The 27,772-nt window shown below is 34.6% G+C and overlaps 1 protein-coding gene across 11 annotated transcripts in view; it reads left to right on the top strand.

The window, feature by feature from the left end:
* The window catches only part of LOC105229482 (CUGBP Elav-like family member 4), an 823,207-nt gene that overhangs the window by 157,087 nt on the left and 638,348 nt on the right, over window positions 1-27,772 (top strand). For 3 of the 11 annotated variants that reach the window (XM_049458199.1, XM_049458201.1, XM_049458208.1), the window contains exon 1: window positions 3,733-3,920. The exons of the other annotated variants lie outside the window; for them this stretch is intronic. In XM_049458199.1, the coding sequence (XP_049314156.1) occupies window positions 3,876-3,920 (45 nt within the window). In that variant the 5' untranslated portion in view covers window positions 3,733-3,875. Of the gene's footprint in view, window positions 1-3,732; window positions 3,921-27,772 lie in introns of those variants that run through there. 11 annotated transcript variants of the gene reach the window in all.

Genomic DNA, 27,772 nt, shown 5'->3' on the forward strand with positions numbered 1-27,772 from the left:
CGTGAAATTATTTGAACACAGTGCGCACCGAGGGGAATTCATCACTTTAAGTGCTTCGCCACATAAGTGAAAATGTTGAATTTTTAAATAATTGCAAATTTGTGCTCTCTCACTCCCACACACACACATAAACACGGCGGTTTGTGTGTGCTGGAATTGTTTGTGAAACGTGCTTGCGTGCAATTATGAAATGTATTCGAAATGTTTCCGAAATAAATTACCTTTCTTTAATGTAATTGAATGCGCATCAACATAATTTTGTGCTAACGGCATATAGGCATGCAGTTGAGCGCACAGCTTCATTTGCATTGAAACATGTTGATGAAATAATTGTCTAATTTACTAAGTGTGCTATTTAGAACAAAATGTGGTTAAACAAATGAAGATAAATGCAAATAAACACTATATTGTGTGTGAATCCATATAAATTATGTAATAAATTATTTTTAGCTTAATATATTTATTAATCAGTGTATAGCATGGAATTGTAAACAAAAATTTCAATCCGTGATTTCTGCGAGTATAGCGAGAGCAGCTTCCTTGCATTAGAAAATAAAGTTGCTGCAAATTTTAGGCTGATTTATTCTTTAACATTTTTCTTTGTGGAGTTTCAACTATATATAATTTATTGTATACACATACAATAATTTAAATACAATCCGTTTTGTCAAAACATATGCCTTAGGCGTCTTTAACAGCTATTTTTTCTCAACTAGACTTATGCTATATTTTGCTTAGATCATAGATTTTAGTTTAGATCGACACTACCAAATATTTCTTTCTATGTTTTTTATTACTTTTTCAAAATAAAATTTTTAACCTTTTAGACTGTTAATTTTTCTCTAAGCGACATGTTTTGATTTGACGCGCCTAAAGGTAGGCAACGTCTATTTTATTTTAAGTTAAAAATACTTACAGAAATTTTTTGTACTTCTTCAAACTCACATATTATTGTTTTACTTATAACACTGGTAATTTTTCTCTTAACAACACCCTATATAGGCAACGTCTATTTTATTTTATGTAAAAGCTACTCACAAAGCCAGCAAAAATTGTTCCAATAATCTGATATCTAGTTTATTTAAACTTTGAATGTTGTATTTAGTGTTGTAGCGTCATCCCAAACAAACAAAATTTTTACTGCTTTTTATTTTTAATAGAATTGTAATTTTTCCGAAACGACACCTACTATTTTTCAGCGCCTGCAGGTAGGCAGCATATTTTTAATTTAAATTAGAAGTACTCACAGAGATAAAAACGTGTTTTTCTTCTTCTTTAACAATGCTTACGTGCTTATACAAAAATTGTTCTACTAATCTAATATTTAAATTTATTTTTATTTACATAGATAGTTTTTTTTAGTTGTAAAGCTTCATTTTAGTACTATACATTTTTTTGTCACCAAGTTTGGGTCTTATATATTATATATTAATATTTTAAAGCTATTTGAGCATATTGCCTGCCTTTTTCCATTAAATTTTTATATAGAACTTTATTTTGCTTAATATAAACCTCTGCATGCATATATTTAAGCTGTTTGTTTGGTTAGTAATCTAGCCAAGATTTCAGAACATTGCACAATAGATCTAAAATATAAAAATCTGTAGGTAAAATAGAAAAAAAGCTAAAGCTCCATCTGGTTACCTGTTGATTTATGTGAAGAAGTAATGTTCAAATTTTCAAAAGAATCGGTTTCATAGATAACAAAGCTTTGTTAGAAATATGAACTTGTGAAACACGACTCAATTTCTGAACATCTTCTTGAAATATGAACTTCTGAAACAGGTTTCAAATTCTAAACATTTTCTAGAAATATGAACTTCTGAAACAGGCCAATAATTTTAATACAAAGCAAGTTTCTTTATAATTATCAATTTCAAACCATTTTCTATACAAAAATTAAATTTTAGAAACTAGATAAATTACTATATGCTTTAATTAAAAAATGTTTGATTTACGCCACCTATGCCACCTATCGACTTATAATTTTAAGTTTGTTAATGCAAATTCTTGATTTGAACATGCATGTTAATACAAAAACTAAGTGATATACCTACATATATGTGTATATATGTATATATATAATATTTTCTAAACATGCTCATAAAAATAAAAATAAAGAAAGGTAAGTGGAAAACTTAAATAATATTGTAATTTTCTCTTGATGTTGTTTGAATATTTATAATTGTATATGTATGTTTATGTTTTAAGATGGGGGTTTGTTAAAGGGTTTTTATGAAAAAAATTATATATTAAAATCGAGTGTAAGAAATTTTTTACAAATTAATGTTGCAAGTACAAACAATGCTGTACTGTAAGTAATAAAAATCTGCAAAGGCACAAATATATAAGATAATTACCGGAAGCAATTGCAGAGCAGCTAATTACCAGCCGCTTATTAAGCCAAAAGCAGGTAGTCTAAACTATACACTCCTCTAATAGGAACTTGAAATCTTGATGTTGTTGTTGTTGTTGATGTTTACATGAAATAATAAAAATAAAAAAAAAAATTACTTGATGTTGTTGCTAATATTTAATATCATTGATGTTGTTGGTGTTGAATGTTGTTGTTGTTTAACATATAACTATGAAAAATGTTAAAAAAATTGTAAAAATATTTTATAATAAATAAAGAAAAAATAAAAAATGTATAAGTAAGTTATTCAAAAATGTTGTATTATTTTTCAAAACTCTCGTTGTTGTGATATTTTTGTCAACTTGCGCAAAAGCATTATACGAAATTAGCGGTGTTTAAATTTACTCAACTTAAGTGTCATTATGGCGTTGTACAATACAATAAATATATCTAAATGTGTATGTATGTATTGATATCTATGTGTTTATTTCAATTTCTTGATGTTGTTTCTCAATGTTGTATTTGTTGTTGCTGTTCAGAAAATAAACAAAATACGGCAAAGCGAACGCTGTCGCTCAGCGATGCCTGGAAGTGAGTCAAACTTGCCGCATTTGTTGTTGTGTGTTACTTTTTCTCATAACCAACCAGCACTTCATTGGTTGTTGTTGCGCTACAAGCAAACAACCTCACCAAACAACTGTATAAACAGACACGCAAATCAGCTTGTAAACATATTTATTTAGCTCCTTTCTACGCATTAAACATTTCATTGCAGATAGCCGCAACGACGAGGCCATTAGTTGCGAGTGGCCATAGTAACAACAACAACAACAGCAGCAGCAGTAGCCGTAGCAGCAAACACTGCAGTGGTCAAAGCTGCAGCTTAAGCATGAGCACCAACAACAACAACAACCCAAGTGCCGGTCACGGCAGACGTCTACAGCCTTATGACTTGAATATGGCGCGCCTGCAGCAGCAACAGCAGCACCATCACCAGCAACAACAACAGCAATTCACAGCGTTGCAGCTTAGTGCCACGCAACCGCAGACAACGTTGTTGCACGTGTTGCAATTGCAGCAAATGCGACAATTTATAAGACAGCGTCAACAAGCACGACTGCAGCAGCAGCAACAACATCAACAGCAATACATACAGCAACAACAACAACAAATTAAACTCAAATACCAACAACAACAACAAAGTTTACAACAACATAAGCTCTTGTTGCCCATAAATTTAATGTCGCGCCTTGCGAACTGTTTCGGTGGTAGTCGTAGCGCTAGTCGTAATCGTACTTGTAGTAATCGTGAAGTGTCCGCGACGCCGGCTACCGCCCTCCCCGGTAATAATGATAATGCGCTAACAACAACAACAACAACTAAAACAACGTCATCATTTCAAAAATCCATTGTTAAGCTTTGCTAACAATCACTAAACTCAACGTCGACGGCATCGGCTGCCGCTGGCGTTGACGCAAATGCGCCGATAAAGCCGTTAAATGCGGGCAGCGTTGACAAAATGACTGAGGTCTCAGGGGAGCGGGAATGTGAAGCAGATATGAAGGTAGGTTACTTGCTGATATATTAAAAAAAAAAGAAGATGAGGTTACATATAAGAGCAGGATTTGTTTTGTATACACATAACCAGTTCTTTAATAACTACTTTCTCGATTCTTGCTGCGTTATAATTTATAGTTTTAGCTATATTAAGTAAACATAATTACTTTGAAAGCTACTCTTTTGTCATTAATATTGGTTGCTAACTGGTTAACCTGTTAGTTATCTATAAAAGCTGCGAAGTTGGAACACAAAAAATTTTTATTGAGGTTAAGACCCGAGCATACTGATATATTCTTAAAGAAAATAGGTAAAATCATTAACTTCCACTGCACCATAGCAACAATAGTCTTCAAACGTGCATGTTTAATAGAATAAAAGGGGTATACAAATTTTCTCTTGATTTTATTTCCTTAGTTTATTTGACAGCTATATGCCATAGTGATCCGATTTAAACATTTTCTTCGGAGGTTATAGGGATGCATTGAATGATAATCTCTGGCAAAATTCGTGAGCATATCTTCTCAAATAAAAAAGTATTCCATACATGGACTAGAGTTCTATTGGCCAGTTTGTATGACAGCTATATTTTATAGTTGTTCGATCTGAGATTTGTTAATCTCTCCTTTATTCACATTTTTCGTATTCGACTGTCAAGAGCTTGGTATTGTAAGCCTCAAGCCTTTAGAACCTTAAGAACTATCAATAGACTCCATCGACTCAAAGCTAATGCACGAACCCATTTTATATGATTTCGCTACTAAAAAAGTCAAAATTAAATGAATCTCATGATAAAAGTGGTAGAGAATTATCATTTTTCTTGCGTCATGTTGACAAACTACTCTTTGCTCAGTGCTATTCGACATTCTGTTGCGAGAAATACTTGCTTGAAGTTAATATATTAACTAGAGAGTTTCGGGGGACCCTTCGCCGAGACTGAGCGCCTTTGCTGTCTTTATGATATTCTTAGCAGAATTGTCTTAATCTTTTTAAGGGGTAAAATGCTTCTTAGGATGAAAAAAGTGTATACTTTTGTAACTTAGATCAGCAGCAGACACTACACTCATATTGTGGAATTATTTCAACAAAATTAAAATATGTGATTGACTGTTAAAAAATTTCCTGCGCTATTAATAAAATATCATTACTGAAACTAGTTTGACAAAACCTAAAAACTACCCAAAAGATACCCTAAAAATTAGCCAAAAATACCCAAAAGGCACCTCATTATACACTTTTAGTATTTCAAGCTAATGTATTTACCAAATTTGGGCATTCATTGAATTTAACTTTCATATATGTATATACATATATGGATGTGTGCCTAAGAGCCAAAATTGCTTCCACCCATATTAGTGTTGCCTACAAAGCCCACAAAGCCGATAAATGCGCGGAATTTTATAATAAACCTCCTGAAAATGGCAACAAAGCGGCAATCGGCAAATGGGAAAATTCTAAGGTGATTACTAACACAAAGACATAGCAAACTAAACAAATATGTGGAACATATGTATATACATTCATCTATACATATATGGTAATACATAAGCGGTTTAGTAATTTTTGGGCAGAAAAGCTGGAAGCCTCAATTTGTATGCGCTTTCGAAGGCGCAAGCCTACCAAAAATTTCGCTTGCAGTTACATAAGTGAACATTTGCAGTTACACAAGCGAACATTTTGTATGTGTTTGTAATATATTATACATAAAGAGTTTATATTTTCAGCGATACCAAGGCTTGATCATTATGCAAATTGCACTTAGCGCCAATGCAATAGTTTTGTCGATTTAAGCCAAGTGTGTGTCACTTTGTAGGCTAATGCTCATTTATATGTTTGTATGCGTGTGTGATAGTAATTGCGTGAATTTTTGCTGCTGTGGGCGTGCTAAGTACATTGATGGAGTTGCGTGGCAAACCTTTGGTAATAGATTTCGACAAATGTTTAGAGACACAAGGTTGTGCATATAATGCTAAAGACCCTGTAGGAAAAATTGCAAAGTCTGAACATAAATTTCTGCGGAATTCAATTTTTAATTAGTAACAAATATTTCAATACATAAACATATAGGAACAAAAAAAAAGTCATAATAAAAATTAATTTATAAAATTTTTTTTTCAACTATAATTATTAATAAATTTTTAAATTGTTTACAAATTTAAAAATGTTATAAAAATAACTAATTTTTTCACTAAGCTATATATATATAAAAAGACTAATATAATTTTCAGTTTTAATTTTCCTCAACCAAATTTTTAAAAAATTCTTAGAGGCCCATTTCAGTTTTTTTGTATAATATTATTATATAATTTTCCTCAACTAAACATTTAAAATATTTTCTAAAGCGCCTTCAAGCTTTTTTCACTCTATTAATATGCTTTCTTCCTCAACCAAAAAATATTAAAAAATTCCTACAGGGCCCTTAAGCCTCTTTTTACTAAGCACATATGCTTACATACGTTACCAGCAATGATCCTACCGCTGCAACGCACATTTTCGGCGCTATGTTAACAGCATTTTCTTGCCACTTTTCAATTATCGTAATTTATGCAAATGCGCTCAGTTTTGGTGGGCGTTACGCGCACCGATAATGATACATTTAAGTGGTAATAAATATGCGCACGGGCGTTAGTGTACTATTACTTTAATTCCAACCTAAAAATTAACAGCGAGAATGATGAGCATACGCAGTTGGTTGATGGAATTGTTACAACTGGTTTTTACGTTTGGATACTAGAAAAATTTTGTAATAGGCCAAGGCAGTTCACTGCCATTTCAGTGAGAAATTCTAAATGGTTCGAAGAGGATATTGATATTATTTATATAATCAAGCCTCTAAACTCGGTCTGTAATTTTGATATTTTATCAATTCCATTGAACTGCTGTATATTGCAATAGAAGGTTCTCCAGCTTCTCTCTCCTACGATCATGCACTTTCTACATGTGTCCTTGTTAATGGTGCCCATATGACTTGCACTGAACGCCAGTAAGTTGTGGCATGTCACTAGGCCAACAACCTGCCTGCATGCTCTTAAGGCATTCCATCTTACCCTGATCCGTATGAGGATCTTTCGGCGAAAAGTGTTGTTCGACGACTACGTGAACGAAAAAATCCTGTAAAGGTACTGACCATAATTTCGAAAGGTTGTGTAAAACATAATCTCTTTCGAATATACTAAATATCACTATTTAAAGTATTTTCAGTCGTTAGGATTTTATGTACTCTAAACATGCTACTTTCGAAATATTTTCAATTATGATTTTCTTACAAAATCTATAGTCTCTTTGCGGTTTTAAAATATTTTGGTAAATGTAATTCCTTATTTAAATCTAAGAAGCTGCTGTATTTAAATAGTTACTTTAGGAGTACTTCGGAGTTACTCCTAAAATCGATAAAATACATAAAATAAACTAAGCATAGTATTTTGTTTTAGACAAATTATTTTCTTCCACAATTATATATAATTTGGAGTTACAATAAGCTCAAAATTACATATACAAGCTTCTGGACTAATTTGTATATATTTAGATTGATTCGGCACTTTTTAGCAATAATTCGAAGTTTTTCCGAAATTTTCGGAGTTACTCCGAAAGTCATCTAAAACGAAGTAACTCCGAAAACACACATTTTTAATTTTTTAGTACTGACAAGAACATCTTGTCAGGCAGCATGATGAGCTGAGTCGTTTTAGTGTGCTACAAAAACCCTTTATTATACATATACATATGTATATGCGCCTCAATGTATGCTACAAGTCTCATACAAGTATCTCGTTTAGCGAATTTTTCATTTGCGTGAAATTGAGATATAATTTGTGGGCAGAAAATGGAACTTCACTATTCAACTTACTTTAAACTCTTTGCTCACAGCAACTTTGCTGCCTGATAACTTCAATATATCAGCGGGCAGAAAAATCGTGCCTTAAATTTAACCCATAAACAAACTCAAAGTAATGCCAAGTACAAAAACTGACTGCAATTTTCTAGAACAAAATCGTGTCAAATCAAATGGCGTAAACTTGCAACAATGTGCAATAACAGAAACAAAGCAAGAAGTGGCAATAAAATAGCGTCCATTAAATGCAACAAATAAAATGTAAAATGCTGAAAGCAAACGTGGAAAGTTGTGCGAGTGCAACAAAATGAAAGAGATGCGCCTGTATCGCGCTGAAAAATGGCAAACACTTTGAAAAAGTTCGCCTTCGCCACGTTGACGTGCACACCTGATTGCATGCAACAAAATGTGCAACAGAAATAAATGACACAAAAAAAAAATACCGTTGCGCTGCATATATATAATGAAGCAACTAAATTTTTAACGCCTACACAGCCAACAACAGCAACAACTTGTGCCGCATACACACATACTACCAACGATTAACTTTAGTTGTTTTTGTAAGATATTTATCTACGCTGCCACAACGCCTTTGCAGCTGCAACATTTGTTTGATGTGGCAGATCGTGAGCGCAGTGGGCAACACGTTGAATTATGTGCAAATCACGTAAAATGCTTACAGCTGAAAAAGGGAACTGAAGCTGCTGCACTCACACACACACACAAACATGCGTGTACATGCAAACAGTGGCACATTGTTTATGCATGTGGGCGCAGGCAGTTAAAAACAACGTGATTTGTAGCCAGCAAATAGATGATCACATGTGCATTGCAACAAAAACAACAACAACAAGCAACAACAATAAGAAAAATGAACAGTAACAAGCTGATATGTGTGTTATCGGATAAATTCTAAGCACCACAGACACACACACAGTTGGCAGCCTACAAATCGCGTGTTGCATGTGTTCAGTGCCACATGCAGTTGTTGTTGCTGGTATTATTGTTAGCATTTACTTGCTTTGCACCTATTCGCATCTCAGTCTCCAACTCTTGCACTTTCTGCGTGGCATTTGTTGCAGCTCACATGCAGCTTGGCCTACAGCAAAGCGTTGGCGCCATCAAACCAACATTCTGTCTCTGCTCGTATTCGTACTGCTTTTCACATGCTTTCTGGTTGTAGATTTTATTTTAGTTTATTGCTAGCTTGCCACCACCACAACTTCCATGCTGAGTGCACTAAATCTTGCATACACTCCTCCCTATACCCTTCTCAGTCTAAGTTTTCGCACTTCTCAGCCGCTGTAGCGCTGTTGTGTGTGTTGTTGGTGAGCGCTCTTGCCGCTTGCATGTCTACTTTTTGATGCAGCAGCTGCCATGGTGTCAGCTGAGCTCTGCGTGAATTATTTCCACTCTTCGGAAATTCTCTGGACTTACTCGCATACATAAATATCGCATATCCGCTCACACTGGTTTAAAAACATTTCTCGCACATTTCTCGCGTTCAGAGCCCCACAAACTGGCATTCGAATGCAGAATACAGAATTAGCAGCAATTGTTTTTGTATCGAGAATTCATGTTAGTATGTGTATGCGATTGAAATGGTGATGATCAAACATTTATTGCCGTGTAAGAACTTAAGTGAGAGAGTAGTTGGTGCAGTCTGAAGTCGTATAAGCCTTAAGAGCATGCTCAACAGATGTCGCTGTGGTAAAAAATGCTCAAAAGCATATGCAGTTCAGTTATATAACTTATTCTGGAATATATTTTTGAATGAAAAATGTATTGTTTTGAAGTTCAAAAAAAATATTTGTATGCATTTTTTTTATTTCAAAAATTGGCAAAGTTTTACCTCGATAAACCTATCACCTTAAATATTCGATAATTTTTCGATAAGTCTCTAAAATTATTTACAATTAACCGCAACTCATAAAGGAATAGTCTACATATAATACAATATTACAGCACTAAAATTGTAGCTGGTTAATTTTTTTTCAATAATTGGAAGTGCAATATTTTCATTGAATGCCTCATTGTGAATGAGAAACACGACTTAACACTATTATTTTAAGGCATACGCCTTTACGTATGCTACAATTTTCTTCAAATCGAGTATAGCAGTGTTAGGAAGTCAACTACGGCTGCCTACTTAATGCTATCTACTATTGCTATTTACTATCTCTCCTCTTCAACTCTTGCTAAGCGCCGCTAGCAATCAACTCAGCAGTGCTAATTAAACTTGAGTAAATAAAATTACTCATCCGCTATGGTGTACTTTTGTCATATAAGAGGTTTTTTATACTTGCAGTTGCCTTGCCGTTAAGCGACTCCAAGTTTTTTCGGTCCATACCAGAATAAAATTACTCATCCGCCATGTTGTACTTTACTTTATATAATGGCTTGACTTGCACTTGGCTACTTGGCTTATCCCTTACCTCCTCTAACCTTTTTTTGGCATTTCTCAGACATTTTTTGAGATTCTTTCTATTTATACAAATTCCATTTCATTCTAGACCAGCGACAAACTAACTATTTTCTTAGCAAACACACACATTTTCTGCACTCTGTGGTCACTGCAAACTAACCGGTCTTTTTAAGCCGCTGCAAGCAATAATTTTATTTCGCTCTGCTTTCTGCTTGACTGACTAACGGCTTGACTGTGTGTTGGCAACCTGTTATGGCACGTGATTTCCGCAACGCCACGTAAACACGATTTGAAGGTAATTAAGCTCATTAACGCGCGCACCAGCAAGCATACACACAGACCCTCTCTATATGTGTATGTGTGCATTTGTCTACCTAAAGTAGCTAAACTTGATTGGCTGACTTTTCTTCTGCTTTGCACAGCATTTAGCGGCTAACTACTTGCATGCAAGCAAGCAGCGACGTATTCTATGCAACAGCAGCACCAAATGCTTGAACGTGGTCAGTATCTGCGGCCGCGTAGTTCGGTTTGCTGTGAGCAAAAGTTTGCCAGCAAACTTTTTTATGCACTCAACGCGAGTCGGTTGTCGCCCCGCAGCCAATTTCATTTTCCTAAAACACATACACTTACACTTGCACTTGTGTGTTAGCACATTGCTTAGTGCCAATTTTCGCTAGTCCCGCTATTTGGTGCTGCTTGTGGTGGCTGGAAATTGCAAAACGCGTGCGGAATTGTCAATTCATTTTAATTTCAAGTCAACACCTTGACCAAAATGTGTAATTAGCAGCGAAAATTTTTATATTAACGTAAGCTGTTGGTATTGGTTTGTGCTGTGTTCATATATTATTATATATTTTTTTTATTTCCATGTGTCTCTGCTGTATTAAGAACTGCTTGGTCCAAGAGTGTGTACAATTAAAAGTTAATAGTCAAGCGCAATTATACAGTTAGTCAGTGTTGCTCTGGTATAATTGTCACGTACTGCTTGGTAATCGTACTTTGGTTAAAATTAGTACGTGCTTACACATACTTTTTTAGTAGTAACGAGTTAAGACCAAAATGCAAGACAATTTTTTAAATCACTGGTGTGTACTTAACTGTAATTATATTAGAATGTATGAAGGAATTTAGTGGAAGGCTGAAAGACCTGGAGGCTTAAATTGAACTTTAAAATCCGCACTTCTGCTTTACTATATGTATATTATATATTGGGTAGTCGAAAAAGTCTTTTCGTATTTCTAATCAAATTTTAACCTTTTGGGTTCGGGAAGTAGAAAAAATTCTTACCCGAATATATTAATATAATATTTTTTCGGTTAAATAAAGTTAAAAATCTCGCCTTTCCAACACAGTGTAGTATGACACAATGTTATTAGTAGCACTGGAGATATAAGACTGCAGCAACATCTATTGACAAAATACGAAAAGACTTTTTCAACTACCCAATATATCGATGTGAACTTAAATGAGTTTGGAAAAAAGTGAACCATAAGTAATGTGAGGTTAAAAACACAATTTAATAACTTATTTGAAACAAAAACACCTTAACTTTGACTGAAGCGAAGTTATATACCCTAAACAAATACATTTCTTATAGCACAAAGCTGCATAAAAAGATTTTTATCATGATTTTGAATGCTGAGTTTGTATGACGGCTATATGTTATAGTAGCCCGATCTATACAATATGTAACGAGATTATAGCATTGATATTGGTAATGATCCCTCCCCAATTTTGTGAAGCTATCTTGTCAAATAAAAAAGTTTTCCGTATAAGAACTTTATTTTGTTTTGTCGATTTGTACGGCAGCTATAAGCTATAGTAAGCCGATCTAAACGATTTCTTCGGAGATTACAGCGTTGCTTTGGCTCATCACTTATACCAAAGTTCGTGACGATATTTCGTCAAGTGAAAAAGTTTTCTATACAAGGAATTATTTTGAACGGTCAATTTGTAAGACAGCTATATGCTAAAGTGGTCCGATCTGAACAATTTCTTCGCAGCTTATGAAGCGGCAACAGTACATATACAATTTTTTGCGAATAACTCATCAAATAAAAAAGTTTTCCATATGAGAACTTGATTTTGATAGGTCAATTGTATGGCAGCCATAAGCTATAGTAGACCAATCAGAAAAATATGTATATCTACAGATTGTAGCGCTGCTTAAGTTAATAATGTATGTAAAATTTTGTGAAAATATCTTTTTAAATAAAAAAAATAGTCCATACGTAAACCTGATTTCGACCAGTCACGTTGCATGGCGGCTATGTGCCATAGTGCTCCAATAACAATGATTCTGACAAATAAGCAGCGTCTTAAGCAGAAAAAGCTGCAAGCAAAGTTTCAGAATGTCAACGCAAAAACTGTGGATTTAATTCGCCTATATGCAGAAGGCAGGACAGAGTCACCGACGTTTACTTCTAGGTGTTACAAGCTTCGTGAAAACTAACACGATTCTTGGTTACATGAATTTAGTTTAAATATTCATCTTATTTCTTTTTTATTTAAACCCTAAATCTCATCTATTACCTTTAAAGCATTTGTAAATGTTTATAAAAGATATTTTCTTTAATTAAAAGCGACCTCAAAACCACAAGTATTAATAATGTTGCGCCATACTATATACATACACACATAAACAAAAGTAAAAAGAACTCAAAAAATGCATTACCAATAATATTTAATTAAATTATAAATAATAAAAATAAAAATAGCTTTCAACAACGCGGTAACAACAACTTTAATTGACACAACATTTGGTGGCTGTGACGTGCAAATGTCTGCAATTATCAGCAAATGGGCTGTGATTGCCTTTGTTGCATTATATTACTGTTGTTATAGCAGTTGATGTCTGAACTGCGCATACAAGTATGAAAAGAGGTCAATTGCGGTGTGCTTTTGAACTTCACAAACACAAATGAGCAAATTATGCAGTGCGTTGCATGCACTTATAAGCATATATATTGCATACTTATATAAGTAATTACATATTTATGCATAAAAACATATATTTGTACGTATGTATGTGTGTGGAAATGCACGCAATTTCGCTTTCAAGCCTTGCAGCTTTGTGCATTTGTGTTTGTGGCGCAATAAAAAATGTCATTTGCAATTAATTGCATTATTAAGCACTGTGTAAAATTAAACTACAGGAAAAGCATATAAAAAAGCGGCAATGAAAATGAAAATAATTACCAAATAATGCAAACAAAGCCAACCGCAAGTGGGTAAAAACATTTCTTCACGCGCAAATAACAAAATTAAAAATGAAACCGCAAAAGCAACTGTCGCGTCTAGCAACAATAACACATTGCTGCATGTAGAGTGGACAATGAAGTAATGAAATACATGTTTTTGCATATACGGACATGTATATACCATATACAACATAATGTAATATTTATGTGGTGTAATACAGCAGTATGAATGTTGATATGGAATTGTATATGTGTGCGTGTGACTTATGTATCAATAGACGCCTGTAATTTTGATGAATAGCTACTAAAGCGTTAAATATAAATTATAATTGCCTGAAGGTCGACAAGGCGTATACGTAACTTAAGCTTTGTCGTCTTTCATGGCACATGCCGTAAGAGTAACCACTCTCTTCAGTCTTAAAGGTCAACCAGGCGTATACGCAACTTTTGCTCTGTCAGATTTGTTGGTACATGGCGTATGAGTAACCTATTTTGTTCAGTCATATAAACAATTAAGATTAGAAGAAATTCTGGTCCAGATTCATGAATTTCAGGCAATTTTTTAAGTTTCATAAAAGGGAATTCTTAATCTTTTTAGGTATTTATTAAGACTACAGGAATACAGGACAAAATCAATAAAAATTTTAAACCTTTCAAGCGATCAGAAAGCAAAAAAAAAAAAAATATTAACTAAAGAATTAGATATAACTATCTTATGTCTTATCTTTTTTAATTTGAAAAATGGTGGCAACACCGTTGCTGCAGTCAAATTGGCTCAATATTCAACTACATTCTGACATTACAAATAACTAACTCCACTTACTTTTTCTAATCTAATAATATACATATGAAAAATTACATGGCGTATGAGTAACCTTCTTAAATTCGTTAATTTTTGCGTGACTATTTGTGTTTCTTAAATTTTTCTACCTTCAAACTCACGTAAACAGCAAAAAACTAATGGTTTCCCAAATTTTGCCTTCTTCTAATATTTAAGTGAATAATTTGCGCAAATTGAACTTGTGTGGGAGTCACGTACTTGAATTGAGCAAGACAGCTACAATTCCTTACTCCAAGCACCTTAGCTGTGCGCCTTTAATGCGCAGTTATGTTTGAATTTCGATTTTGAATATTATTATTATTATTTTTTGGCATAGAGGACAGCTCAATTCATGCACCTTTGACTTTTCCACGTTTGCTGCATATTCTGGCAGCTTTTGGGATCTACGTATGAGTCATGCACAAGATGAGAGCACAGCACGATTCGAGCGTAGTCGAAACGTCCACACATGCAGACACTCGCACGTGCCAACTCAATATTTATATAGGAAGGAATGGAATATGCATTGCTTTATAGAATATATTTGCTTCAGAATGCAAGTTAGACTAGTGTTGAGGAAAACATTAAAGATTTGCAACAGTTTTGGAAGAAAATAAATTTTTTTAAAATATCTTTTTATTTTTTGATTTTTTCTGCTATAAATAACTTTTTATAATCCGCTGTAAATATAAAAATTCAAAAAATAATTATTTTATTGCCTACATTTGGGCGCAGTTTAGAAATGATGAGTTTACTAAAGATGTTTGACAAAGAAAATGTGTATTTTATATGAGAAACAAATTAAAAGTTAAAAAAAAGATAATGGAAGAGCAGAGATTGTATGTACCTGCAAAACAGTTGCGAACAAAACGAAATTTCAATGATTTCACGTAAAAAACTAAACACGTAGAAAATTTTTTACTAAAAAATGCTAAGCAAAGCAAAGGAAATTGTGCAGCATTTGAATTTTGATAAGATGTGGCAGCTACAGTGGTAACCGAGCAGCTGCAAGCTACATGCTCAAGCTACAGCTGCAACAGTAATGACACAAGCTAGTTGCGCTTGCGAAATGCACAGCTGACAACAAGCAAAAAACTGAGCGACAACTGCGCTGGCCTTTTTCGCCACTATTTGATATGCGAAGCGTGTAATTTTGTAGGAAAAATTCAGCAACCGGAAATGTGCACGGCGATACAAGGCGAGCGCATGCATGAGCGTGCAACTGCGATAAGCTCGCGCCATGAGTAGTTGGATTGGTGTGTGTGTGTGTGTGAAAAAATGGCATAATATGCACATGTGTGCAGTTACATGACAGCTCATTGATACGCATACGCAGTTGCGCTGGTGTAAAGTTGTGCCGGCGCTACTGTTGCTGCATCACTAAAACTAAATTTATTTCAATTCAATTGAATTTGATTTGCGCAACAACTGTCGTGGGAGTTAGTTTTTCAGAGAAGTGTTTTTGTTGTTGTTTTTAGATTTTGTAATGCTAGAGTTACAGTATTGGCTTAGTTTGTGAAAATGGTGCAAAAACAATAGTTAAGTTAGTAAAGAATTATGTGTCGAATATTTGAAAAAGTTTGCAAAATTGCTGTTTGAGAAAATTTAGTAATTATAATATCAAAATCAATGGAATGTGATTGCATAGATGATGTAATAAAGTATTTTGTTAGAGAAAATTTGTTGATTAATAATTCTAACGGTAAACGGTACTCATATTTATATTTATATTTATGTTCATTATCATATTCATATTCTTACTCATACTCATATATGTACATATATCATTATTTATATTGAAAATTGAGTTTTGATTCCTTGTTCAAAGTAACGTAGTCATATGCTTCAATGATAGGTTACTCATACGCCATGTACTGCTTTTCTAAACGAAAATTATCACTCATACGCTTAGTGCTACCGACTCAATCGATTCATTGTTTATTGAACGATGGCCGTCCACTGCAATGATAGGTTACTCATACGCCATGTATTGCCTTAACAAATTAAAATTATCACTCATACGCCTAGTGTAAACGACACTACGAGTATATATTCATCATAACGTTTTCGTACGCACATTGTTTAGCAGCTCTAATTTGCGTAAGGCCACACGGCGTATACCTAACATCTTACAATAACATTATCCATGGCCTATGAGTAACTTTAAACTAGCGGCTACCCTTGCGCAGTACTCATACAAGTTGACATTATCCTCACATGCCCACTAAGTCTTGTCGAAATCATAGAGATTTGTATGCAGTTTAAATTCTGCGAAGACTACCAAGTCGCCAACAAGTCCTTTGTACTAAATAAAAAACACACATACGCTCAAACATACTCTTCTACATACCTCAGGCGTGGCAAACGCACACGTTCCACGACTTAATCATTGAAATTCCTGCTTTTAGCAGCATAAATAACTTACAATAGTTGACAACACTGTAGGAAAATAAATATATTTTAAATTCATGTGCGCCTTACCAACTCTTGAGCGCACATATTTCGTAATTTTCTAATTACAGCGTACGTGTTCAACAGCCATTTCGGCATGAAGAGGAAATAAATTTTTGCAAAAGGCACTCAAATTAAATACGTACAAAATGGACAACGGCAGCGTGTTTTGTTTTAAAAATATCAACTCATGTAATTGTGCTTACCACTGATCGTCATACAGGGCGTATGAGTCACCTCGAAACAAGTTGCAAAATGCAAAAGTCACATAATAATGCCGGCGTTGGACGTCACTCTTGGTCGGCGCTTACAGTCTAGTGCAGCAAATGAGACACGCACCATAAATTAAAATGCATAGTGTGACCACGCGGTAGCTTATCGTGACGTAGCTGTTGATGCCGGACTGTGTGGCTAGTCCGGCTGCACCGACATACGTTCAAGTTGCCCCGAACTGGTCACGCAAATGCAAAATAAGTTCAACTCAACTTTGCAACTGACCAAAATTTTGTATTTCATTGAAGTTGTTCGAGTGGCTGTGGTGTGCTCAATTGAGCTTACAACTCTGCTGCCGGTTGCCGGCGCTCACTTGCTAATGCTGTTGAAACTTTGCATTTTATTTTTTGGTATATTCGTGCATACACAATAATTGAATAATAGCTGCCAGCTACTCTCGTGCCTTGCGCTATTACTGCTGCTTATGGCTTTAGCGTCTTCTAATGTGTTTCCAATTATTTTACAATGCCTAAATGCGGGCATAAACAAATTTTTTACACTTTGCACAGCTAATGGGCTTGAAGTTGCACCTCTTAAGCATTTACCGGTGGGTTTATTGTAGAAAATTGCTGTTTTTATACTTGTAGTTGTGAAAGCATGGAATGCAACTGAGCAGAGCATACTTGTTTTATGATATTTTACCTGTCGGTATCATTCTTTTGCAATGTATGGCAATTTTTGAAGATTTACAGGACTTGAAAAGCAGGTTTTCATAATTTCATAAGCCATGAGTGACATGCTCACGTTGGTTAAGTGTATCAGCAGCTGACCAGGATCAACGAAATATCGTTACCATGCTAAAAGGTCTGGATACAGCCTCAAAACATCAAAAATATATTTGTACAATTGAAAAGTGCCAGTAGTTTTGCTATGATATCCCACTTATGCATATAAGTTTCTAAGTAGTTGCTCATGGCGTATGAGTAACCCAATGTAATGAGAGGGTAGCATACGACAGTTATTTGAACTAAAAATCAGTATTCTAGCGTCTTTATATGTATAAAATGACAGCAACTTATTTTTTTAACCCATCATTATGATTTTTCAATTTATGCCTTAATCTGTAAAGGTCTTATCACTCAGAAAGGGTTCATCATTAAAATTAAGCCGATAGTATTAAATACTTAGGGTTTCCATATTGGTTCCAAAACTTGAAAATTTTGTATAAAATTTAATCGACACTAAATTTTTTGTCGAATTATTCATAATTAGAAGTTTTACGTTATGTATGGCGTTTGAGTGATAATTTGAATTTAGTAAGGCAACGTATGGTATAAGGTGGCGTATGAGTAACCTATTTTTGCAATATAGAACTACATTAGTATGAAAAATTAATCAAAGCTCAATGAACGCCATATATTTTTCATATAAATAATGTGATATGTTAAAATATTTTTAAAATATTCCAAAGAAATAAATGCAGTCAACTTTTAACTCAATGCAAATCTACAATATTTCCTGATAATAACCAAAAAGGAAAATAAAAAATGGAAATACAAAAAATAAAACCCAACTGTAATACTTGCCACTTAAAAAATTTATTTATGCTCTGTTAATCCCTACGGCGTAAGCAATAAAAAAGGAAAACATTTGCATTTTAATAATTAATTGCACTGCAATCGCATGATAAATACTTCAACTTGCCGGTTGAATGTCAACTTTTTCATTTTGCGCTTAACAATAATATTTTTTCTTACGCCATTTGCGACTTTTAAAGCGTTATTAATCAGCGATATGCATGTTATGGCACTTTTTCACAATTCTTACACACCAACAATACACCAACATATGAGCAACGTAGAAAAAAATTAAAATAAAAAGCGTCTGAAAACAGCGTCTGGCGTGCGGGTTTCATATGTATGCATTAATATACTCGTATATGGTTATTTCTGTGCGCTGCTATATAAAAATGTATGCGCGCAATCGAAATTAAAAATTCATTATAATGAAATATTTTATTGAATTTATTAAAAATGCAGATATTGTTCGCGCCTACTCGCCGCCGGCGCCAACGCCATTGCCATGCCGTCAAACAGGCACGCAAAAGCAAACACTTGCAAAGCAAGTACGCATATGCAAGCGCATTAAGTATATGCACGTGCAAATGTGTGTGCCGTTTATTTATAAATAAATGTGCAACATGCATTCGATTACGCAATATTGGTGAATTTTCGCACAACGCCTTGGTAAATTTATTTTTCGCTTAAATTGCCCCAATGTTATTGTTTGATGAGTTGAAAAAGTAGTTTTCAATTGTGCGTGCGACCGCCTGGAAGTAGGCAATAAAATTGTAAAGTCACACACGGAAAATGAACAATTACCGCTTTATTTATATCATTTTATATAATTTATTTTTCGTCGGCAAATATGCGCGGCTTGCACATGTAATCTCAGCTGCGTGCAGTTTGCGGGCTGTTTGCTCTACGGCTTTGCATTTAACGCGGTACTTCACTATTTGCTTAAAAGCTGCTTTGTTTCGAGATTTTTTTACTTTTCATTTACGTTGCATTATATTCATTATTAATTATATTTGCTTCTCAGTCACTGAAATTAGCAAGTTTACTAAATACTGTGTTAACACGCCATACGTTTGCTATATTTTTGGCGCAGTAAATAGTACTGTGAGGTCTATTTTTGGAAATACCTGTCTAAATTTAAAGTATTTCTTGAATTTAATAAAATTTCCTTTATTTTTAGTGGTCACGAATAACTATAATTATAATTTCATTTATATTTGCTGCAGTTTAGTCATGCGATTTGCAACGAAAACTTGAGCTGATTTTCGTGTGCCCCAAAAGGTATGCCACGATTCATTCTTTGTGTTGCTTTCTTCAGCAAACACAAGTAAAGTTTTCCTTTAAATGTTGAAATCACGTTAAAGCAATGGATTTTACTTATCGTGTTAAAAGTTATGCACACTTTTCATTTCTTTGGCGTTTTTTCTAACACCTACGATTTTTCCTCCGTTTTTTTAAACAAATGCAATAATATTTTCTTCATGAAAACTGTAGCTCTTTCTCTAATAAATCAAAACAAAGCTCTACAGTAAAGACTGTGGTAAGTGCTAAATAATTAATTTTGCTCATGCGCCTAACGATATGCAAAATTTTATAGTTTTGAAGTTTCTTCTAACAGCTATATGTATACAGGGCTTTATTATTTCTTTCGATTTCTTTAAAAAGTTTCGAAATTCAAGGCTGTATCAGATTTCAGGAGCAGATTATATTTATACGCCTAAATTATATGCAATTTTTTTGTTTTTAACGATTTTTTTTTAAACGGGTATCAAACTATTCATTGTTTGCTAAGAAAGCTTTAAGAAAATACTGAAATCAGGTTTAGCTATCTGATTTGACTTATGCGCCTGAATGTATGCAATTTTTTTAATTTTTCACGTTTTCTGTAACAATTTCAAGCAAAGTTTTTCATTAAGTAATTATTTTTTGCTAAGAAAAGCTCCAAAAAATATTGAAATTATATTTAACTGACTGTTTTGACTTATGCGCCTGAATGTATGCAATTTTTTTAAATTTTGGTGCTTCCCCTAACAATTTCAAACCAAATTCTTCATGAGAAGTGTGGAATCAGGTTTAGCTAAATTTTACTAAAACCATATCTGGTACAAAAATTTTAATAAAAGAAACACTTTTATTTTTCAAGACATTTCTCTAAAAATATGAATATTTTTATAGTAATTTTCAACTTGAAAATAAATGACGAAAAGGATGTTTAAGAAATTCTAAATATGATTTTTTATTGCATTTTATTTTTTAGTTGTATTTTTTTTAAATTGGCTGTAAGTATTACTAGTTAATATTCCAAGTGAGGTTAAATTTTTAATGATTTCAAAAATTTTTGGATTTTTTTTTTAATTTCGATATTTTTTTCAAGTTAAAAAATGCTTTAGAAATATATGTTTTAATTATATTTCAAAATTTTAAAAACATTTCTATACTCAAATCTCAAAAATTTTTATATTTCTTAATAATGCATTAGCGCAGGTTTACTCCACTTCTTAGACGTTTTCATACCACTAATGTTTACTCTCTCTCTACATTTTTCGCATTTCAAACACACACAATCGTCACTTTCTACACACAAACATGCATTTGTGCCATCAATAAGCGCAAAAATGCTAGATAAGGGTCTTCGCAAACTTGTTTTTTTCCAACCCACAAAAAGTTACGCATACGCCACGTTCTACACTAATTGCGCTACAAACGCTCATACTAAAAGCGAAACAGTAGTTGTAAAAATCGATAAAGGACACTACTAACTACACAGCGAAACACAGTTAGCAGCGCGAAATTCGAACAAACTAGAAACTAGTTGCGAACGGCGAGCGAACGTGCGTTTTTGCGCCGAATGCGTGCGACGCTAACTACTCAGCACAGACGCCCACAAACACACACACACGCACGCAATCAATGCGCATTTTTCGCGCGCTAATTTTAAAGTTTGGCCACACACCAGAGTTTCACCGCTAGTGGCGCGTATCAGTGCAATTAAATAAAGAACAATATACTCATTTGCCAACTCAAAATGTGTCCGGGTGTGTGTGTGCCATGAGAAAGCGTGTTCTGCGAAAGTTTCGACTTTTGATTAATTACACGCATCCGTGAAATACGCGCTGAATTGCATTTCTAAGCAGTTGCGGTGCACGACGTGTAGCGGCAAGTCGCAAGGAAACACTTGCTTAGTTGACCCGCGAAAGCATAAAAGTGCGGAGGCGGGAAGAAGTGCATGAAAATGATTACGGTGGTGTGTGTATGTGACCACTGTTTAGAAAACATGTAGCATGCCAAAAGCGCACGGCATGTCGACGCTAACAAATTTCGCCACTCAACCTTTACCTGCATACTTTCAGGCGCATACGCAATTTTTAGCTGCCAAGTTCAATCAACTCTCCAGAACAAGCAGCTATCTACACTTATTGCCGATCGCTGCTCATCCTCTGCACACTGCACACACACAACTTGACATGGAAATTTGTATTCACACCAATTGCTTATGCGGCAATAAATCATTTCACGCAATCCGCCGGCGTCAGCCGATACGCTGCTTGTGTGTGTGTGTGTTACTTTTGAAAATGCGTGCTGGCTATCAAATGAGTGGCAATTTAGTCAGTGAGTGTGTGCTAGAGGGAGTGTGTAAAAATGTGCGGCTTGTTGTTGTAGTGGTTAAGTTTGGTTTGTTGTTCGCCACAATTTAGTTTAAATTATTGCAAGGTTAACTGAGTGGTGTGTACCGAGGGTTTTGAGTTTGTGTATGTGTGAGTAATGCTATTGAAATTGTATCATGTTTCACTGCCAAATTACTTTTGTTTATTGACTTCGTACTCTGGCGCTTTATAGTGGCTTTGGATGGAGTGAGTTTGTGCTTTGAATTTACAGAATTTAAGCTGCGTTCTGTTATTCAAGTGTTTGAAATTAACACTACTGAAACTAGTTATTTTAGGAAATAAATTTATTTAAAATTTTTGGAAAAACGTTAATGGTCTGCAAATCTGTCTACCGGGTCAAATTGGGTATAATACCTATGCAAAGAACCTGATAATCAGTTTCGTTATCTAGATAATTGTATTTCACTTAAAAAGCACTGCTTACAGTGAACTAAGACAAGTCAAAGATTATAAAAACTCTACCTTTTCGAGCCCATAACTTATATCTCCCTTGGTTTTGCTGAAAGGACCGACAGGTTGGCCATTTAGCAGAATCAGCGCTTGCCGATATTAGTTTATGAAGCCCATAGTGGCATCCGGCACTCTCATGCATTGAGTATGGCACAGGGTTTTCAGGGTTCCAGGGTTCCCAGTCTTTTTCCAGGGACCTCTGTCGCTTGACCGCCGGTAAAGTTTCGGGGGCTAATGTACTCTGAGGCTTGCCAGGTTTCCACGGGACGGGCGGGGTTGCGTCCTAAGCTCGTCAGCCATTTCTGATGAGTGTCACTGCCCCAAAACACGGGTTTGTTGATTTGAAATTGAATATGATTCATGTATTCTTTCTAATTGCTAGCCCTGTAGCTATTAGGGTGCTCACCGGGTCAACACGGCGCCATCACTGGCAAAGTTTTGCAAGAAGACAATTAAAAATAGTCTCTCAGAGGCGTATTCCGTGAATATATTATATTTTTTGGGCCATATACCAAAAGCAAAATTGATGGATGTGACCTCAGCAGAGGGTGCTGTGAATATGATCATCGTGAACTGACTGCCCAGCTTCTGCAAGAGTTGTTTGAGGAACCAGCTGTTGCAGGACTAAATATTCTATACAATCAGCGCAGATCTTTTCTTCCACTTCAAAAGAGTAGTCAAAGGGTAAGAAAGAATTCTGCATAATAAAGGGATCAGTACAGATCCTCTCACTTCAAAAACGTATGTAAAATGGTACAAAAGCAACCCAAGAAAGTGTTGAGTATAGCAAAAGTTTGGAGTTTTACTGTCGCAAATACCCAAATGAGGCGAACCCAAATGAAAAAAAATTCTAAAAATTATTTCATCTCCCAATTTTCTCAGAAATCTGAATATTGCATATATAAAGTTCTTCGCGATACTTTGAGTTGCCAAGAACCACTTCTAACATAACAATAACTGCTACAAATTAAGAAAATAATCAATTCTATTTAACTAACATTTTAAATATGTACTAAAAAATATCTAATTCACTTTTTCTCTACTTTCAGGTAAGTCAAACAAACACACACTAAAGCAAGAAGTCAAATAAACAAGGTAAAATATCGCCAGTAACTTTTCAGATTATTTGATGCACGCAAAGATTGTTATGCTAGAGAGTAAATACACTTAGGCGAATAGAAAATATTTGAATACAAGCAGCTAGGTAAAAATATACAGAAACAGATCTTTGCGATAAACCAAAGAGACACATGACATTTCAAGCGTTGTTCAAACTTTCTATGGCTGACTTAAGAGCATCGAAAAAATATTAAAGAAAAATCAACACAAAAAAATAACACACAGAAAAGGCAAATCTAATATCAAGTGTTTGCACTTTAAGCAAAGTCTTAGTAAAACTACAAGTTTGCGTACTTATGAGCTAAGCGGGCGACAGCCTACGAGCCATTGGCAATTTGGTTACTCATACGCCAAGTGTGACCGAAGCAACGCAATATCCGGCAAGTTTGCATACGACAGTCAAGTAACTTAAACAAAAGTAAGAGAGAGAGAGTAAGACAAAAAGTGAAGTGGGTGGGGGGGGGAGACCTGATAAAAAATGTGTGTTTCAAGCAACGAAATTGGAAAACAAAAGCGATGTCAAGCAGCAAAAAGCAGAAGCAATAAATAAACAATGGAAATAAGCAATGCTTGACGGACAGGCAAATAAATAATAGTGTGTAGCAGTTGTCGGCGAGTGCATAAATTTGTATGTATGTGCTCACGTATGCACACATGTGTGCGTGTTTTTTCATATTACGTTGCTTGTTGCATTGTTATTGCTGTTGCTTGCCACTTGTGCTGGCACTTGTTTGTGCATTTGTGGTGGGCTGTGCGTCAACTGCTAACCGAAAATGCCATGTACCACTCGAAATGACACTTGAAGGCGTGCAAATATCCGACCAAAAAGCAAACAGCATGCAGCGAAGGAAGCACAAGTGGCAGATGAAGAACGTGAAGAAGAATAGAAGTAAGAGAAGTTGCATACGCAGGGAGAAGAAGACGCTAGAGAGGCTGGCAAAAGAAAACGCCAGAGCGTACTTTTTTGACAAAAACGAAGCAATAAATTTTCAGCTTGTTGTACTTGAAGTAGTCAAACACTTGGCAAGAGCACAGCAGTAGTGTGCAAAACTTCGTATTTAAGAAAAAATTTAAAGTCAGAATTGCACAATTTTTTAAAGAAATATACAGCAACCTACTGTTCTTCAAAAAATTGTATTACTATCGTTCTGACTTCAGTTAAATTGCAATGACCCTACTAAACTACGTTGCTCTGAAACATTTGTAGACAAATAAGTGGGTGTGTCTGCTTGTTTGATTGTCGTGGGGTTGGTCTAATCATGTGTTTACATATACCACAAATAACTATCTAATTGAGTGTGTGGTTGTGTCTAGTAATATGTATGTACAAGTGTACTTGATTTTCTTGCCCGCAACTCGTTTGTAGGCGTACACCTTCGCGTCAAGCTTGGCTAGAACAAATCGTTTTCGGAAACTTATCACAGGAAAATAATACTTCCTTTGGTGGTCAGTTAGCTGTTTACAAATTGGCTGTTATTTTACATGTCAAATGTCATGTGTGACAAATAGTAACGGTGAAACGATGAAAGGAACACATATCTCTTACTTTCTCTTATAGAGGGGGAAAATACATTATCATTATTTTTTAAAGACAATAAAGTGAAGTTGCTGGTAGTGTTAGCCAATGCTAACCAAACGACTAAGTAGTGTATATGGATTAGATTTCTTGGGCCGCAATCAGTGAAATCTGAAATGCTAACTTATTTTACTTTAACTTAACGTATAATTGCTTAACTTAACATGACTTAACTTAACCTAACTTAAACTAACTTAGCTTACCTTAACTTAACTTAAACTAACTTAACTTAACTTAACTTAACTTAACTTAACGTAACGTAACGTAACTTAACTTAACTTAACCTAACTTAACTTAACTTAACGTAGCGTAACTTAACTTAACCTAACTTAAATTAACTTAACTTAACTTAACTTAACTTAACTTAACATACATAATGTAACATATTTTACTGTATGACACTGAGATGCAAATACCATATCAGTGAAGTGTGAAATCCCAAAATAAAGTCTACCTATGTTTTGGCTTAACTTAACTTAACTTTACTGGACTTAACTTAACTTAACATACCTAACGAAACATAGTTTACGATGAAAAAATATATACTAAAATACAGCTTAATTTAACTTAACATAACTTAACTTAACTTAACTTAATAACTTCAAAAAAACTTTAAATTTCCTTAACTAAAATAAACCAGTCAATCTGACCTTAACTTACTTGAGAACTTTTCCTTAAGAAAAAGTTTACTTTACATTAAGAAATCGCTTACCATTTTTTGTCAATAGGTTAATTTTTGTTTGCCCAGTATCGACCGTTCAATCCCCATAAGTATGTTGAACTGTAGAAGTTTTTTCGGGTTCAGCTTGTGCGTAATACTTTACACTTTTTTCTTTTCAAAAAATTCCTAGCCAAAATATTAACCATATTACTTATGTGGACTTAAGTTAAGCTTCCTTTAATCTTTGTTGCTTATGGAGCAGCAAAGTAACTGCGAAGTGTTTCAAGCGACTACCACACAAAGCAGTACTATGAACACATATGAGTTCTAAAATGAGTGGTTCAAATGTTCGTAAGCCAGCTAAGCTACCTTTAGAATCGCAATACCGCAAACTCGAATTTCCTTAATGTTGTCACTTGGCGCTGCTGGCAAAAAGTTTGCACAATTTACACGCAGAGATTTCGCAAGTTGCTCCAAAATAAATTTACGCATTACAAACTCGCCAACTAAAGTGATAAAATCAAAGCAGTTACCAGCAGGGAGGCGCCATTATAAGCTGCATTACAGCTATGTAAGTACTCACACGCATGCGGACAACCAACGCCATGCTTATAGGTGCGCTGCTTCTTTTCGCCGCTTTGATCAGGTGGCGCTTGGCAAAAGTTGGTGACAATTTTCGCACAAAATGCGCCTATAAATTATTGGCGTCTCACCGAAATGTGCACGGCGTTGTAATGAGGTAATCGCTGGTAGCTGCACCGCGCATATATGTATGTATGTACATAAGGCACCGCCGCAAAGTTCGTTAAAAGGTGGACTGGCGCTTATGCGGCCGAAAGTTACTGCCGGCATTAAGAAAGTGCTGCGCTGTTTAACTTTTCCTGGTGATAATTCTTGTAGTGGTGCTGAAAGTACTTGCTGCTCTGAGCACTTTGCAATAATCACATAAGCGGACATTAAATTATGTATTAAAACGTCGCAAAAACAAAGTGCTACAGAAAGAGAAGTTATTGAAGGGAGTGGCTACAAAAAGATAGGCGAAAACTTTTTTCTTTATTCGGTATTTTTCTAGAGCTCGAATTTTCGAAATTCGGCTGAAATTCAAAGAAATAAAACACGCAATAGCAAATATACTAGATTTAAGCTTTATTACCCATGAGGTCTTCAGGTCAAACACAAAAGCTGTATTTATAAACTTAACTTATTTTAACCTATATAACTTAACTTAACTTAACTTAGCTTAACTTAACTCAACTTAACTTAACTTAACTTAACTTAACTTAACTTAACTTAACTTAACTTAACTTAACTTAACTTAACTTAACTTAACTTAACTTAACTTAACTTAACTTAACTTAACTTAACTTAACTTAACTTAACTTAACTTAACTTAACTTAACTTAACTTAACTTAACTTAACTTAACTTAACTTAACTTAAATTAACTTAACTTCACTTAACTTAACTTAACTTAACTGAACATCACTTAACTCAATTTTAAGTAAACTTTAGTTTAATTGCTTTAGATTATTACTAAATCATAGCAAATTCCGAACAATTTCTTTCAAGTTTACTTAATAATTTTTCTAAGGGTATATAACTTACAACCTAGGAAATCTCAACAATCACTTGAGCTTGAATTTTGCACAATGAAAATGTGCTTCGTGCGTTCAGCACTACTTTAATTGCCGCCAAACGTCTCATAACATAGCCTTAGCACAAAAACCACACTTGATTGAATGCCAAATCACTTAACCCAGATTTGAGTCGAGTGCAGGCAATCAGCAAACAAAATTGCAAAAATAATAAAAACACAATGGCAGCGTAACAGGCATAAGAAAAATGGCGAAAAAGCATTGACAAACAGCATA

Source organism: Bactrocera dorsalis, chromosome 5 (genome assembly GCF_023373825.1).
Source record: "Bactrocera dorsalis isolate Fly_Bdor chromosome 5, ASM2337382v1, whole genome shotgun sequence".
NCBI classification, from domain to species: domain Eukaryota; kingdom Metazoa; phylum Arthropoda; class Insecta; order Diptera; family Tephritidae; genus Bactrocera; species Bactrocera dorsalis.